The 16,106-nt window shown below is 41.4% G+C and overlaps 1 protein-coding gene across 6 annotated transcripts in view; it reads left to right on the forward strand.

Moving 5' to 3' along the window:
* The window catches only part of KMT2C (lysine methyltransferase 2C), a 198,163-nt gene that overhangs the window by 117,342 nt on the left and 64,715 nt on the right, over window positions 1-16,106 (forward strand). For all 6 annotated transcript variants that reach the window (XM_054991675.1, XM_054991677.1, XM_054991678.1 and 3 more), the window contains exons 14-20: window positions 4,937-5,056; window positions 6,760-6,876; window positions 8,660-8,761; window positions 9,702-9,806; window positions 11,300-11,481; window positions 11,750-11,914; window positions 14,792-14,901. In XM_054991675.1, the coding sequence (XP_054847650.1) occupies window positions 4,937-5,056; window positions 6,760-6,876; window positions 8,660-8,761; window positions 9,702-9,806; window positions 11,300-11,481; window positions 11,750-11,914; window positions 14,792-14,901 (901 nt within the window). The remainder of the gene's footprint in view (window positions 1-4,936; window positions 5,057-6,759; window positions 6,877-8,659; window positions 8,762-9,701; window positions 9,807-11,299; window positions 11,482-11,749; window positions 11,915-14,791; window positions 14,902-16,106) is intronic.

Below are 16,106 nucleotides of genomic sequence, written 5' to 3' on the forward strand. Positions count from 1 at the left end.
TCTAGATTGCAACAGCAATCTTCAAAATGATGGTGTAGCATTCTTTTTAAAATGTATATATGGGCCTTTAATCTATGTCATGTTCAGATATGTTATTTGAAAACATGCTTTATGGTGAAAGCATAAATATGATAACCTGGTAGTGATCCAGTTCTAACTTGATGATGTATGTATGCATAATTGTAAAGATGCTTATAACGCTGGTCTTATTAGGCCTGCTGACTTCTGTTAATGATGTGTGTTCCTTTATTAATTGTAGCCAAGCAATTTTGAGGAAACTGATTTCTTTTAGAGTGAATAATACTAGTGCTGGAATGGGAGGGGGTTAGAGTTTGTTTCTGTGAACTGTGCTTTCATGGGCCTAAATCAAAACCCAAAGCATCACCTAACAGATGTTTCATTTCCTGCTTTTGAGAACCTCCTTGGTAGACAGGTGCAAGGCTCTCCAAAGAAGATACTAATCCTCTGGTTACAGACCTCTTGTTTCTTCCTAGTACTAATTAGGGTTGCCATGTGCCTGCTGGTACTCAAGCAGAAAGAATATTTTTTTAAAAAATCGGCAGCAGCAATAGCATAACATCACTTCCAGAAAAACTTCCACAGATGACAACATGTCTCTCTGGGAATAGGTGGGAAATCTATGGTTAAATCATAGTTTTTTGCAATTCCTAGAGGAATTGGGTTCACCTGGAAGTGATGTCACATTGTCTCTGAAAGCCAGACCCCACATCCCCACCCCACCTGGTCTCCTGGTTGCCAGTTCAGGCCTGGCAACCAGGGGACTAACTTCTGTGCTAACTCTAGGTTTGATTTTAAGTTTTCTAGGTCCCGGTGGCATAAACCCGAGGGTTTTTTAAAGAACTCAGATGTGAAATTGTTGATTTACTGACCAGTATATGTAATTTGCTGCTAAAATTGGCCTCTGTGCTGGAGGCCTGGAGAGTAGCAAATGTTACAATGACTTTTAAAAAGAAGACCAGAGAGTAGCAAGGAAATAACAGACCAGTTACCCTAACAGCTATTCCAGAAAATTAAAAGTAACTGTTATCAAAGAATTGTTAAGCACATAAAACAACAAAGCTAGCTGAGGGGAAATCAGCATAGTTACCAAGCTCTTGGAGTTCTTTGAGAAGCTTTAACAAGCCTATAGATAAGGTAAGGTGATCTAGTAACTTCTCTTAGGAATCTCTGATGTAGGAACTTGACAAAAGGCTTTTCCAAGTCCTGGTATATAATGTTTGACAGTCATGAGATAAGAGAATGGGTCCCCTTCTGAATTAAAACCTTGTTAATCATGAAGCAGAGATTTGGAATAAATCGACAGGTCTTGCAGGTGAGCAGTGAACTGGTATTGGGGGCAGTGTTATTAATTGCTTCATAAACGGTCTGGAATTGGGGTTGTATAGTGGTTAAATATGTGGATGATACCAAAATAATGCTCTAGAAAGATTAGGGTTGCCAGGTCTCCACTAGTAGCCAGGTGTGTGTGTGTGGGGGGGGGGAGTTTACTGCTTTATCTTTGTTCACACCCTTTGGGAGGGAGGTAATGTCACTTGTGGTACTACTGGAAGCAACGTCATCCTGAGTTTTCATTATGCCACTTGGTGGGCAGAGGCAGGGATCCCTGGGAGAGTGCCTGCCACCAGCAGGCACCTGGGAACCCAAAGGAGGATCTTTATAAATTGTGTAAGTGGGCAATAATGTGGCAGATGAAATCCAGTGTAGATAGATGTAGATAGTGTAGATAGTGCATATTGGAACAAAAAAATCCCAATTTTAAATATATGCTGATGGAAGTCTAAATTGGCCAAGATCAAGAGGGGGAAAGATCTGGGCAATTTGATGAAAATGTCCACTCAATGTGCAGCAGTAGTGAAAAAGGCAAACTGTGTGCTGGAAATTATTAGGAAAGGGATTGAAAGTACAACAGCCAATATTGTAACGCTCCTGTATATCTTTACAAAGTGGCCTCATTTGGATTACATCCAATTCTGGTTGCTATATCTTGAAAAGTATAAACTGGAAGAAGTGCAGAAGAGGACAACCAAGATGGTTAAGGTGTTGGAGCATCTTTCCCCATGAGGAAAGTCTGAAAAGTCTGGGGCTTTTCAATATGGAAAAAAGAAGGCTAAGAGGGGGACATGATAGAATAACAACAACAACAACATTCGGTTTATATACCACCCTTCAGGACAACTTAATGCCCACTCAGAGTGGTTTACAAAGTATGTTATTATTTATACGATTATGCATTGGGTGAAAAAAGAGGGTAGAGAACTTCCTCTCCCATAACACTAGAACTTGGTGGCAACCAGTGAAGTCAATGGGCAGTAGCCTCAGGATGGACAAAAGGGAAGTACTTTACTCACTGAGTAATTCTGGGATTCACTGCTGTTGGATGTATTGATGGCCACAAGCATAGTTGGCTTGAAAAGAGGATCAGACATTTCATGGCTACTAACCATGGTGACTGAAGAGAAACTCCCATGTTCGGAGAGGTGGCAAACCTCTAAAAACAGTGCTAGGAGGGAAGTATCAGGGAAGACCTTGGCATCTGTGTCCTCCAGGGCAACTAGTAGGCCACTGTGTGAAATGGGGCTGAACTAGATGGACCACTGGCATGATCAAGCAGGACTGTTCTTTGTTTTTACATTCTGGGGCATTACTTTATTATTTTATTTATGTTATTTATAGTCTACCTCTCTCACTGAGACTCAAGGCAGATTCCATAGTGTAAGTCAGTACATGCTACAGCAGAGATGATCAATGACTGGAGTAGTAGGGTATACAAAGGCAAACTTGCAGAGATTTGAAAACAAGCAGAAATCCAATACAGAGCTGAAACAGAACATAAGCATTCTCAACCTGACATCATAAACCATGTAGAAACTACTCAGTAGGCTCATACTTACAGCAACAGACAGTAAACAGTATAGTCTATAGTCCATGTCCCTTTACCTGTGCATCTCTTTGAAACCATTTCCTTCCCGTACACTCCTCCTATCTGAGTAAAAAAGCCCTCTAGAATAATGCATTTTTGCATAGTTTGCAGAAAGCCAGGAGAGTGGGAGCTTTCCTGGCCTCTTCAGGTATGCTATTCCTTAAAATGGTGGCCACCACAGAGAATGCACATGTATGAGCAGCAGTTGATTTTGCCCATAAGCAGGGTGGCACCTGCAAAAGGCCCTGTTCAGATTAGTGAACCTGCTGATACGGAACATAAGAAGAGAGGCAATCCTGTAGATATGGGGGACTAAGGCCATAAAGGGCTTTGTATGCGATACCTAATACTTTGAACTGAGCCCAGTAACAGATGGGTAGCCAACGGAGTGATTGCAGAATAGGAGTAATATGCAGTCTCCACCTAGTTCCTGATAATAACCAAGCTGTGGCGATCTTCAACAACTGGAGTATCTGAGTTTACTTCAAGTGGAGACCTATGTAGAGTGTATTACTATTATGAATAGCTACTGCAGTTTAACATGCCCCTATCTTTCTTTAAGTTCTGCATTTGCCCTCTTTCTGCTTTTCCAATAATGAGATGTATTAAAATATTTATGCTCTGCTTTCCTCCTCAGCGGGGACCCTAAGTAACTTAAAACAGCATTCCTTCATTTTACCCTTGCAACAACCTGGCAAAGTACCATTGAGCTGTGAGAGAATGACTGGTCCAAGATCACCAGGCAAGCTTTCATAGCTTAATGAGCGTTCAAGCCTCGATTTCCCAGATCTTAGTCCAACATTCTAACCACTACTCTATGCTGAATGATTAAGTGAACATTGTCAGAGTAAATCTTCTACTCATAGATATCTTAACTATTAACTTATTTTTCATTTTCGTAGCATGCCTTTTATTATAATAATTCTTTTCCAGCTGTGTTTCTTGGCTTATCTCATTTGTAACTCAAAAATTACATACACTATCCAAGTTTGTCAGCTCCCCGTCCCCACTGCAGACTAAAATATAGAAAACTGACCTGTGATCCCCAAATAAAACACAGCATATCCCCCACTTCTGAGAGGAGCTTCCAAATGATGATGATATAATAATAATAGCATTCAACTTATATACTGCCCTTCAGAACAACTTAGTGCCACACAGAGTGGTTTACAAAGTGTGTTGTTATTATCCTCATGACAATCTCAGCCCCACTGATCTCACAGGGAGAGAGCTCCTAGAAGCTGTGACTGACCCAAGGTCACCCAGCTGGCGTCAAGCATGACTTGTGAGGCTTCAGTGGTTTCCCCCCTTTTAAGTCAAATGAAAGAAAAACCTCCTTTGCTGTGACTTAAAGGGGTGATGGCACAGTGGCTGCAGGCAGAAGCCAATCCATGGAGAGGGTGGAGCTTAGCACCATTTTCAAAATTATGGCAGTAAGCTCCTGCATTCACCCCTTTTAACCCTTTAATGGGAAAGCAGTAAGCTCTGCTGTTTGTGGGGGAGACAGTGCTAGGCTGTGGGGAGACCTGGCAAGGTTCTTGTCCAGTCAGCACTTCTGAAAGTGCTGGAGAAGGGAGGTGCCCGTAGTGAGTGGCATGTGATTGAGGCATACGGACACTGCTCCTGCATATCTCCATCCCGCTTGCTGCCATTTCCACAGTGGGGGTGGCTCTTCCCATCCCTGTCTAGATGTAACCTTCATTAATCACACTTCATCTTTTATTCATGCTAATGACCTTTTATTTTCTGACAGTGCTTGTTTCTTATATTTATTTTATAATTTTTTTTATATATACACTGAAGTCTGACTGGAATCATCTGTAAATGGGAATGCTGAAACTTCTCCCAGTGTCCATTTGCTTGTTAAGCTGAGTACATGTATATCTGTGTGCCTGCATGTGCTTTGCCTTCTGAACTTTTATTTTCAGCCTTTAGTTTATTTTTATTTCCTTTGGCTGAGTTTTATACATCTATTTTCTCACCTGACATATCTAGGGGGCTTGGAGTACCCATAATACAGTGAGCCCACCTTCCTGGTCCCCAGACATTTCAGAAGGTCGGGAAACTTTTAAATCCAGACTGCTACCTGGCAGTGCCATGTGGAGCATCAAAGTGGTAATTAATCTGTATTTATATTCTTGTTATCTTTTGTTATCTGTGTGCTAAAAAGGTATTGGTGAAAACTCTCCTGAAACCCAACTTCATTAACATGTTATCTTTTAAATTTGGTTTTTATGTATTTTGCATTACTTTTAATACATGTGCTTTCACCAAACACATAGGAAGATATGTTTTTGCCAATAGCATAAATACACAAAACATATCTGGTGAGTTGCTAATTCAACTCTGTGTTGTGCTTGACCTCCCTTTTGGCCCTAAAGAGCTCATATCTTTAAAATTCCTAAAAAAATATTGGGAGTAAAGATCTTTTGAAGCTTAACTAGTTGTGAAACAGTGACACATTAACTCCTAGGACAGATTTAGGTAACTCACTTAGGCCTCATCTTGCACCTTGTACACTGTGACGAGGGCATGTGTTATGGCCTCAATCACCACTGTCTTCTGGATGGAGACTGAAGGTGTAAGTGGAGCCTTAAAAATAAGGTGCCCCCAAACTCTACAGGCTGTCATAAGTTCTGGCATTTACACTGAATAACTTCTGTCATCCCTTCCAGGAGTCACACAAAACTCCCCAGCAAAACAACCACTCCTGGATGAAGATATCCATTATAACTACTTTTAACATACAGTCAGATTTGTCTCATTTAAAAACATTTAAAAAGTAAACTCAGTTGCAGCACTGAAAAAAAAATTAAGGAATCTAATATTGGAGATCAGTAAATAGGTTTGTTTTATATCTGAGCTGATATTGATGTCCAGTTTTTCACATAATTTTACTATTACCTGCTAATTTGTGACTAATTTTGTTAGCTTGCACTGTCTGAAAGAATAATGTATATTAATGGTGTTAGCAAAAGTTATTGCATGTTTCTTGCTAGTAAGACCTATTGGCTCTGTGCTGCTGCTTTTTCTTGTTTTTCTGGTTTAAAAGCATTCCTACATTTTTCCTTTTTCTGATATAAAGCTTGTATGATCTTTTAATAGATTGCTGTCACTGATTGTGTTACTAATATGATTTTATATGGAAACATTTCTCAATGGATTATAAGTTCAGAGGATGGTATTAATTTCAGAGGATAGTATTAATGATCAGGACATGCTGATACCTTTATAAGGATGTGTGTCAAACATACATATACCTAGGGTGGTGGTACTGTGGATGTTCTGGTGTAGGTTTATGGCAATGCTTCTGCAATACTACTTAGAACTGGGTCTCTCATTTCATAGCAGGTTATTGAGGACTGAGATGTACTATCCCAAGTCTTTTTTTTATTGTGATTTGGGGGAGATAAGATGAACAAAACTGGAATAAAGAAGATGTTTTAAAATTATTGTTAGTGAGTGGAAAGCAATACTTACTTTCCCTTCAGGTCATCGATACGTATTGCTTAAACTAGACAGCGGGATCAGAGATAGGTATTTTAATGAAGATTTTTGAAATCTACCCTGGGCCCATAAGATAGGCAAAGTATAAATATAATTAATAAATAAGGGCGAACTCATCCATGCTGCAAACCTCTTGGCATCCTGTAAAACAAGATCTAATCACTTTGTACGCCTGCTGTAGTAAATGGTTTGGAGTCTTAGACTGCTGCTGATCATCACAGTTGGGTGCTTCAGAAGAATCAACTCAATTTCTTAAAGAGTTCTCTGAAGGCTGTTTTGTTCTTCTAAATTTCTGACTTTACATTAAATAGGGTCGTGGATCGGGGTTTCCTGGAAAGCGGAGACCACGTGGTGCAGGCCTTTCTGGAAGAGGTGGACGAGGAAGATCAAAATTGAAGAATGGAATTGGGTCTGTTCTTACTCCGGGGGTAAGAATCCATGACGTATCTATAGTGCATAATTTAAATTGGTTTCATCAAGCAAAATTGGTAGCTGAAAAGAATTATCTGACTCTAATCCGGCATTATGTATTGGAATTAGACATCGACATGAACCAAAAAAACCCCGAACCATGAGGTTCATTTCACAAACCAGGAACCACAAACTGGCACGGAACTGGGGCCAGTTACAAACTGGTTTGTGGGGTTTAAATGCCCCTTTCTGGCTGCTTAGCAGTGGCAGGGAAAGGGGCATTTAACAGTTTAAAGGGCTCTTTCCTGCCTTGCAAGTGGCAGGTCCCTTTAAACTAGCAGCTGGCAGGTGGGGGGGGTCCCCCCCTCGCCACCTGCTAGCTGATAGTTTAAAGGGACCTGCCGGTGGCAGGGCCCTTTAAACTGACCAAACCCCACCCCAGCCCCAGCCCGACACTTACCTTCCCCTGTGGCGCGCGGAGTCCCCCCTCTCCTCCCGCAAGGGGTGGCAAGGCCATATTCGGCCTACTTCGCCGCCCTGCGGGCCTCCTCTGCTGCTTTGTGGGCCTGCCGCCCTGAGGGCCTGCAGAGCAATGGAGAAGGCCGAAAATGGCCTTGCTGCCTCTCAAATGGCCACCATGCTGCCATTTGAGGGGCTGCAAGGCCATTTTCGGCCTCCTCCATCCCTCAGTGGGCCTCCTCCACTGCTCTGCATGCCCACAGAGGGACAGAGGAGGCCGAAAACAGCCTTGCCACCCCTTAAATGGCTGCGTGGCGGTTATTTGAGGGGCAGCAAGGCCGTTTTTGGCCTCCTCCGTCCCTCTGCAGGCCTGCACAGTGGTGGAGGAGGCCTTGCTGCCCCTCGCAGGAAGAGGGGGAGGAGGCCGTGGACCTGCCGGAGCATGAATCATGGTAATTGTGGGGCTGGAGGGTGGGGACTGGGACTGGGGGTGTGGTGGGGCTGGGGGTGGGGTTTGTGGGCCCTTTAAAGGATCTCCCCCTGCCGCCTGCCAGCTGATAGTTTAAAGGGACCTACTTGCAACCGGCAGGAAAAGTTTAAATGGCCATTAGAGGGCCATCTCATCAGGTCTTGAAAGCTAAGCAGGGTCACCCCTGCCAGTATGTAATCTAAAAATCTTAATTTTAAGCACAGTAATGATATATAATTAAATTGCTCCAAGTCCTGCAAAGGAAATATTTTTGATCCAACATTATTATTTTGTGTGTGTGTGTGTGTGTGTTCATTCAGACACTTATAATATAAAAGCTCATTGCGTTTGCCTTTTTCCATGGTTTCCTTTTTTGTCTTCTGCCACTACTATGAGCAATCTGGCCATAAATCTTCTTAATATCATGTATCCCTGTGAGAGTTTCTTTGACCATTCAAATTACTTTTGGCTTCCCTCCCTTTAAGATATTTTTCCTTATTATTTTAAACTTGCTGATCTTTAAACTAAGAATGTGTGCGCTGATTGCCGGGGAAGGAAACAGGGCCCCCTAGAGCCAAATAGGGATGTTTGTTGGGTAGTATCTCAATAAGGAAGTGAATAAGGGACAAGCCATCTGCGGCAAACCTAGAAGAAACTGCTACTTTCCTGAGGTCAGAAATGATCTGCTTCCCATCAAGCTTTATGTCAGGAAGCCCTTGAATAATATGTTGTTTTCTAATACATGTCTATAGCCTTCTGAAATAATCCTACATATTGTATAACACAAGTAACAAACAGGTTTAAAAACTGGTAATCACTTATTTAAAAGATCATATGTGGTGAATTTATGTTTTGTTGTTTTGTGTGTGTAGGTCATGGATATGGACACTTTTTCTAACAAAGACGAGGAAGAAAATTCAATGCACAATACCGTTGTACTGTTTTCCAGCAGTGACAAGTTTACTTTGCATCAGGTTGCAGTGTCTATTAATATTTATTATTTTCTCACCTGTTGATGTTTGCTTTAGTAAACTCAGATTGGTGCTCATGCGCTGTTCATGAACTGCCCTTGTGGAGGTAGCTTGAGCAGTGCAGTGTGTGACTCCTAACCTCCTCTTGGGGTTTAGTCACTGAGTACTCCATCTATTACGCTAGCAGATCCTGCACATAAGGCAAGGTATTCTTACAGAGCCAGGGGTCAGCATGAAAGACGCAGGGTCTGAGATTCACAGACTTTTTCATCTCTTACTCTTTCAGTAATTGAAGGGGGAGGGGGATAAATGGTATGCATCTTCCTTTTGTTGAACCAGTTGTAGTGATGCACTCTGCCATGCCGTGCTGTGGTGTGTCCTCAGTGGGCAAAGAAACCACAGTGTAGCAAGATAGACACTTCCATCTAACGAGGTGGCTGCATACCAACTTTTACTGCATCAAGAACCATGACTTAAACGAGACATATCAAAATGAGCACCAGAGGATCCATACTGCCTTGTTTTTAATGGGATACTTTTCTGGATGTGAATCTGTATATACGTTCATAAACTGTAGATGGGTGTGTGTGCGTCTAGTGCACATTGGTGTGACTCCAGATGCACAGCCAATATATTTACAGTTCGTTCCTAAGCAGTGTCACACCGAACTAAGCCCATTGGCTTGTAAATGGACTTGGAAGAGTGTAACTCTACTCGGGTGGCACTGTTAATCAACAAATTAATTTTTACTGGAAAGTTGCTAATGCCTTACTGTTGTATACGTTTTCCTAGTTTTAATAAGTATTTTACTGAAGACCATAAGCCCCCTAAAATGTCCAGATTTTGATAGAAAAGAATGCTGAATTGCACTCTTAGAGCAGCATCAGAATCTTTGTATTTTTAGTACTGGCTATTAACTGAAAATATCTTCTTTATATTCTAGGATATGTGTGTAGTTTGTGGGAGTTTTGGCCAAGGTGCAGAGGGCCGATTGCTTGCCTGCTCCCAGTGCGGTCAGTGTTACCATCCCTACTGTGTCAGTATTAAGGTGAGTTCTCTGAAATAATTGTAGACGTATTCTACTTGAACATGCCATGCTGATTCCAGTTTTGACATTATTAGCAGTGTTGTTAGCTTGTTAAATACTCCTCTGTAAATGTGACCATTATTTGTATGCTGCTTGCAGAACACTTTAATTAAATGACATTTCATAGTTGCAAGTGAAGTTAACCTTTCTGTAATTTTGCAGCCATAAATAGAAATTATTATCCAGCAGTTCGTTAAAGGAAAGTATTAAAATATAGGTTTAAATCCTATAGCAGGATTTTTTTTGAAAAAAAAAATAAACTGCATCTTCATTTACGAAGGCAATAAGGTTCAATTAATTCAGTTTGTCTGTTGGCTGTCAGAAGTGACAGCAAGTAGAGTAGTTAATTAATGTTTTACATTCATTAGGCTAGGAGAGAATGTGTGCAAATTAAATTTGGGTAGTTGTAAGATGGCTTATGCACAGCTGATAAGCTGTGTGCTGCAACATAAAAAGTATAAAGAGCCTATTTCATTTTAGAAGTGCTGTTATTTAAAATGTGTTTTTTATTTCATGTGCCACATCATTTAAGTTAAAGTCTGGAATAAGCTTAATGAAATAGTTATGCATTTTCAAAATGTTATTTTAATAGCACATTTTCAGAGATAGTGTTACGAAGTGTATTGTTTCAAATTATTGTATGAATTTGGGTGCAAGATCAGATAACATAGATTCCTTGTCACTCTCATATATTGGTCATCTCCTGTACATGTGGTGCTTTTTCAGGAGTATTCACAATGGTGAAGAGATTATTTTAATCCCCATAATTATTTTGACTATGCTGTAGGTTAATTATTCCACAACAGAGGACTTAGTGTAAGCATGCTTTGAAGGATAGTGTGGAAAACTCTTATACTAAAAATTTTGATTAGGAATCACCAAGTATTGCTTTCAAAGAAGTCTCCATTTATTTCCTAAGTCTTGTACCAGAATGTCATTCACTTTGCAAATTGTGCTTGTGAATGAAATGCTGATTCACACATCACTCTCTCAAATGAGTGATAGTGTGTAAACCAGTTGTGGTCTGAAGAAAAATGAAGTAAAAAAATAAAAATAAAAAATAAATTTCAGCAGTTGAGAATGTGTATCCCCTAATCCAGTCAAGGGATTTTCTGAAAGCAGATGTTTCATCCAAACTCTTTGAACACACATTGCCACTGAACGTACATCTGCAAGAGGATTTTTTGATTTTTCAGTAGTTTGGACTGGAGCACTTCTCACCGGGGGTGGGGGTGGGTGGGAAGGACTGCAAACATTCTCTCTCTCTCTCTCTCTCTCTCTCTCTCTCTCTCTCTCTCTCACACACACACACACACACACACACACACACACACACACACAAAATACTTTCTCGAAAGGATGAAGATAAATGGATAGTAATAAAAACTAATAAAACTACTGAGATTCCTGTGGGGTTTCTGAGAGTAACTGGCAGGCTGTCTTTTTCTGTGTAGATTACAAAAGTGGTGCTGCACAAAGGTTGGAGGTGCCTGGAGTGCACCGTGTGTGAAGCCTGCGGGAAGGCTACCGACCCAGGACGGCTGCTCCTTTGCGATGACTGTGATATCAGCTATCACACGTACTGCCTAGATCCACCACTGCAAACAGTTCCTAAAGGAGGGTGGAAATGCAAATGGTATGTAATGGCTTCAGTTGTTGTTGTGTTCACTGTTGACTTTTTTATCTGCCCATTGGAATATGTATTTCAGTTAATATAGTGCTGGGTGCACAGTTATTCAAGGTGTATGTGTGTCTGTTTGTGTCTAATTTCAATCCTAAACTATTGAGGGAAAAATTATTAGATTATTCCAGGATTTGTATATTCTACTAATGCTTTAGGAGAATTAAGCAAATAACATTGTGTGTTCAATTTAAGAAAGCCACTCTTGTTTTGTGTTTTGTAGGTGTGTTTGGTGCAGACACTGTGGAGCAACTTCTCCCGGCTTAAGATGTGAATGGCAGAATAATTATACACAATGTGCTCCTTGTGCAAGTTTATCTACCTGTCCAGTCTGTGGCTGCAATTACAGAGAAGAAGAACTTATTCTGCAGTGCAGGCAGTGTGACAGGTCAGGATTTCTAATACACTGAATTATTTTTCATAGCACAATCATTTCTTCATAATGTGATGTAGGATGAGAAGTGGTATAGTTACGAGTGTGGTGGTTAGAATTTACTCGCTCTCTTTAACAGAGCTGTGAAAATCAGTGGTGTTTTCTGACCCAAATAATTGCTTTGAAGGAGAAAACCACAGCTTATATCACAGATGAAAGAGAAGAGCCAGCTTGGTGTAGTGGTTAAGAATGCGGGACTCTAATCTGGAGAACTGGCTTTGGTTCCCCACTCCTCCGCTTGAAACCAGCTGGTGACCTTGGGCCAGTCACAGCTCTTCCAGAGCTCCCTCAGCCCCACTCATCTCACAGGGTGTTTGTTGTGGGGATAACAACAACATACTTCGTAAACCACTCTGAGTGTGTGTTAAGTTGTCCTGAAGGGCGGTATATAAATCAAACGTTATTAAATGTTATTAAAACCAACATCTCCTTAATACGAATACCAGATGCAATGCTTGAAGAAACAGATGCCTTGCAAAGCCAAAAAGCATGCCTACCAGATGATTGTGGGTCTTTTGATTTCAGTGTCCCACCTCCTGAGTTTTAGAGTTTGGTTCATGATCTCTGCTTCCACACTGTGATTTTCCCCTGCAATGGCATGACTAGTCTGGATTCTGCTTTTTTTTTAATTTGGAGAAAATGAAAACCTTATTTTCACTCACATAGAGGGGAAATTACAGGATAGGTGCAGGTGAAGTGCCCATCTGGACTCTCTTCTCATAACCATTTCAGGGGTGGAGGCAGAGCAGAGCTGCGTTTTCAAACTCACCTGCTCCCTTTCCCACCACTATCTAAGGCTTTTACAGTGCAATCCTAAGCAGAGTTACTCAGTAGTAGTAACTCTGCTTAGAATTGTACTGCTAAAGGGCTTTTTTCTTTACTCAGCAGAGCTGTGCTGTGGTTGCACTGCAGTGGAGAGAAGGGGGAGAGTTTGAGGTGGGGCAGCGACAGCAGTGAGCAGAGCTGAAGGGGGTATGTGCAGATGCTGTTCCCAGCCCCTATGTACCCTGCCGCTCCCATAGGCAAGTGTGTGTGTTTTTATTCCCCTGTGCAGTTCATGTCTATTTTTACTTGCCCTGGATGTAAGCCTCAGTTTGTGAAAATAACATGACATTCCTACAATTGCTTGCTCAGTGAAAATTCAGTTTTACCTATGGCATCACCCAATGAGCTTCCTCATCAAAGGGCAGATTCACACCTGAATCTCCCTGATCCTAGTCTAAAATTCTAGCCGCTACCGCTGCACTAGCTTTTGTGGCTTGGCTGCAGTTAACAGTAGCAAGCAGCTGGGTCTGGATGAGTCATGCAAGTTGCATGGTAGCAAGTTGGTGGCTACTGGCCCTGGCGCTGGTGTGTTCTCCCTTGAAGGCCAAAGCAGCCCTGGAAAAGGACCTTGTACCTGTCCCACATTTTACTGACAGAAACCAACGTTTGAAAGCTGTCCATACTGTTGTAGTTGCCTAGCAATAGACACTGACATCTGAAGGCATTTGTTTTTTTAAAGACACCGGTCCTGATTCTGTTGGGTGAGTGTGTTAACCTCTCTACTGGTTGTTGTTTTATTGGGGGGGGGTCAGATTTTTCTGCAAACTTGGTCCTTTTTAAAATCATCCCCTCCCAAAACAGACAAGGGTAACTCTCTTGATTTTTAATATGCATCTGCACAGCTAGAATTCTTTTCTCTGTATATCTCTCCCTTTTCTCCTTTTCATAATAGAAATCATTTGAAACCCTGTGTTATATTTGAACAGAACAAGGTGTTAGGACACATATGTGAGGTCAGTTGAAGTTGGATTCATTATCCCTTTTAAACATTCCTAATACAGCACACTTTGTGCACTGAGCAATAAAGAATGGGAGTGTTGAACCTCACCTCCCTCACCAGTTATCCATGGTTGTGGACATTCTGATATTGATTGATTCTGTGGGACATAGGTGGTAATTAGCAGGGCTTTTTTTCTGGGAAAAGAGGTGATGGAACTCAGTGGGTTGCCCTTGGAGAAAACGGTCACATGGCTGGTGGCCCCGCCGCCTGATCTCCAGACAGAGGGGAGTTTAGATTGCCCTCCATGCCGCTGAGCGGCACGGAGGGCTATCTAAACTCCCCTCTGTCTGGAGATCAGGGGGCGGGGCCACCAGCCATGTGACCATTTTCAAGAGGTTCCAGAACTCCGTTCCACCGCGTTCCTGCTGAAAAAAAGCCCTGGTAATTAGACTGCTAAAATACAGATCCGATTTGTCTTCCACACTATGTGTGGCTTCAAAGAAACAAGGCATGATCTTAAGAAAGGACAAAATGAGGTAGAAGTGTTGGCCTATTAGAAAGGTAGTTCTGGCTCAGTGGTAGCATGTAAAGTTTCGCACAGAAGGTTTCAGATTCAATCACTGGCTTCTCCAGGTGAAAAAAAAATCGTAGGCAGATGTTGGGAAGTCTCATCTCTTCCTGAGACCCTGGAGAGCTGTTGGAAGTCAGTAGTATGGGCCAGGGGCCTGACTAAGGCAGCTTCTTATGTTCATTATGAACAAAATGCACAGGGTCAGTAAAGTATCTTATCAGAACCAAAAACTATTTAAAAAGATATGTTTATTTAAAAAATTGTCTTCAGGCTGGATATATTTTTTTAATTGTAAGGGGAAAGTAGGTGTTTCTTGAACTGATCGTTTTTCAGTATTTCAATTTACCCACGTGGAAAATCTAATATAGTTTCATCCAGATACTTTACATCCTGTATTCCTTTCATGCTTGTAATCTCAAAAATGCCTGAGTGATCTTTTTGGTACATTGTGTGTCATTCAGCTCATCTTTTCCCCCCTCTTCCATTTAACTTGCAGATGGATGCATGCAGTCTGTCAAAACTTAAACACAGAAGAGGAAGTGGAAAACACAGCCGACAGTGGTTTTGACTGTTCTATGTGTAGGCCGTATATACCACCAGCAAATGGTAAGAAATTTCTCTTTCAGATATCCAGCACAATTGCAAAGCTTTTCAACACATTTTTATCTCTGTCGGTTGCAGATATTGAATTAATTGCCAAGGTGCTTCTTTAGAGAAGAATTCTTTTTTGTCTTTTTAACAGAATGGTGAATACAAACAATGTACAGTAGAGAGATGGATTGATCTCTGTTGTTCCCAATGGCTATGTAAATCTTCTGAAATATGATATCAGAAAAATGAAATGCCACACCATTCAGATCCCATGATTTTGAAAAAAGAAGGTTCTGTTTTCTTCAGGGTTCTACACCCAGTGTTAGATAGCTGGCATACCTTCACCCAGTACGTTTAGGGGTTCCCTCCCTCAAGCTTACAATAATAGAAATAAAAATGCACTTGAAGTTTACTACCCTAAGTTTACTACCCTAAATGGTGGTGAGGACTGCCAAAAGTTTTTGTATCCATCTGTATCTTGTGCCCTACTTCTTTCCCTATATACAGCCCTAGACCTGTAGAGAGAGGGTCACACAAGCAAGACCAGCTTTGTTGGAAAACATTGTTGTGGTTCTAACATGCCACCCTCTCCCTGCAGTCCTTGTATATGTCCATTCTTTTCATGTAATTGTAACTCTCCCAAGAAAATAAGCTAATGCAATTTACAAGATAGTTGGGAAGGACTGCTCCTCAACCCTGGTCCAGCCACCCTCTCTGTTTGGAATCTGTAGTACAACCAGAATATGGCAGCTGTTTGTTTCAAGTACAGGCCAGACCTTCTTGGTCTCTGCTTGGAACAAACCAGCACCAGGAAGAGCAGCTGCCACTATTGCTAGTCTTCCCAGGCCAGAAGGGCCCAAGCTAAATGAACAAGAAGCAGTATCAGTATTCCTAGTGTGTCTCTCTGTTAGCGACCTGTATGCATACAATTGGAAGAGAGACACCTGGGATGCTGCTACTAGCTCTGATTATGCATGTGGAGAGGAGCCAAGGGAAGGATCATGTCCACCACTCTTATGAATTTTCTTGTTAGCCTTGGATCAGGAGGCTATATGGTGCTTGAAGTATGATTATTTGGGGACTACTGAAGGTGCTTTTTGCCATTAGATTTAACTTCTTCTCTTTTAGAGGAGTTTTTAATTTTGTGTGCTTCTAATAATTGGCCATTTGTATATGCAAGACGCAAAAGTTTTGCATTCAAACTATGGTGAGGTATTAAT

Source organism: Eublepharis macularius, chromosome 11 (assembly GCF_028583425.1).
Source record: "Eublepharis macularius isolate TG4126 chromosome 11, MPM_Emac_v1.0, whole genome shotgun sequence".
Classification (NCBI taxonomy): domain Eukaryota; kingdom Metazoa; phylum Chordata; class Lepidosauria; order Squamata; family Eublepharidae; genus Eublepharis; species Eublepharis macularius.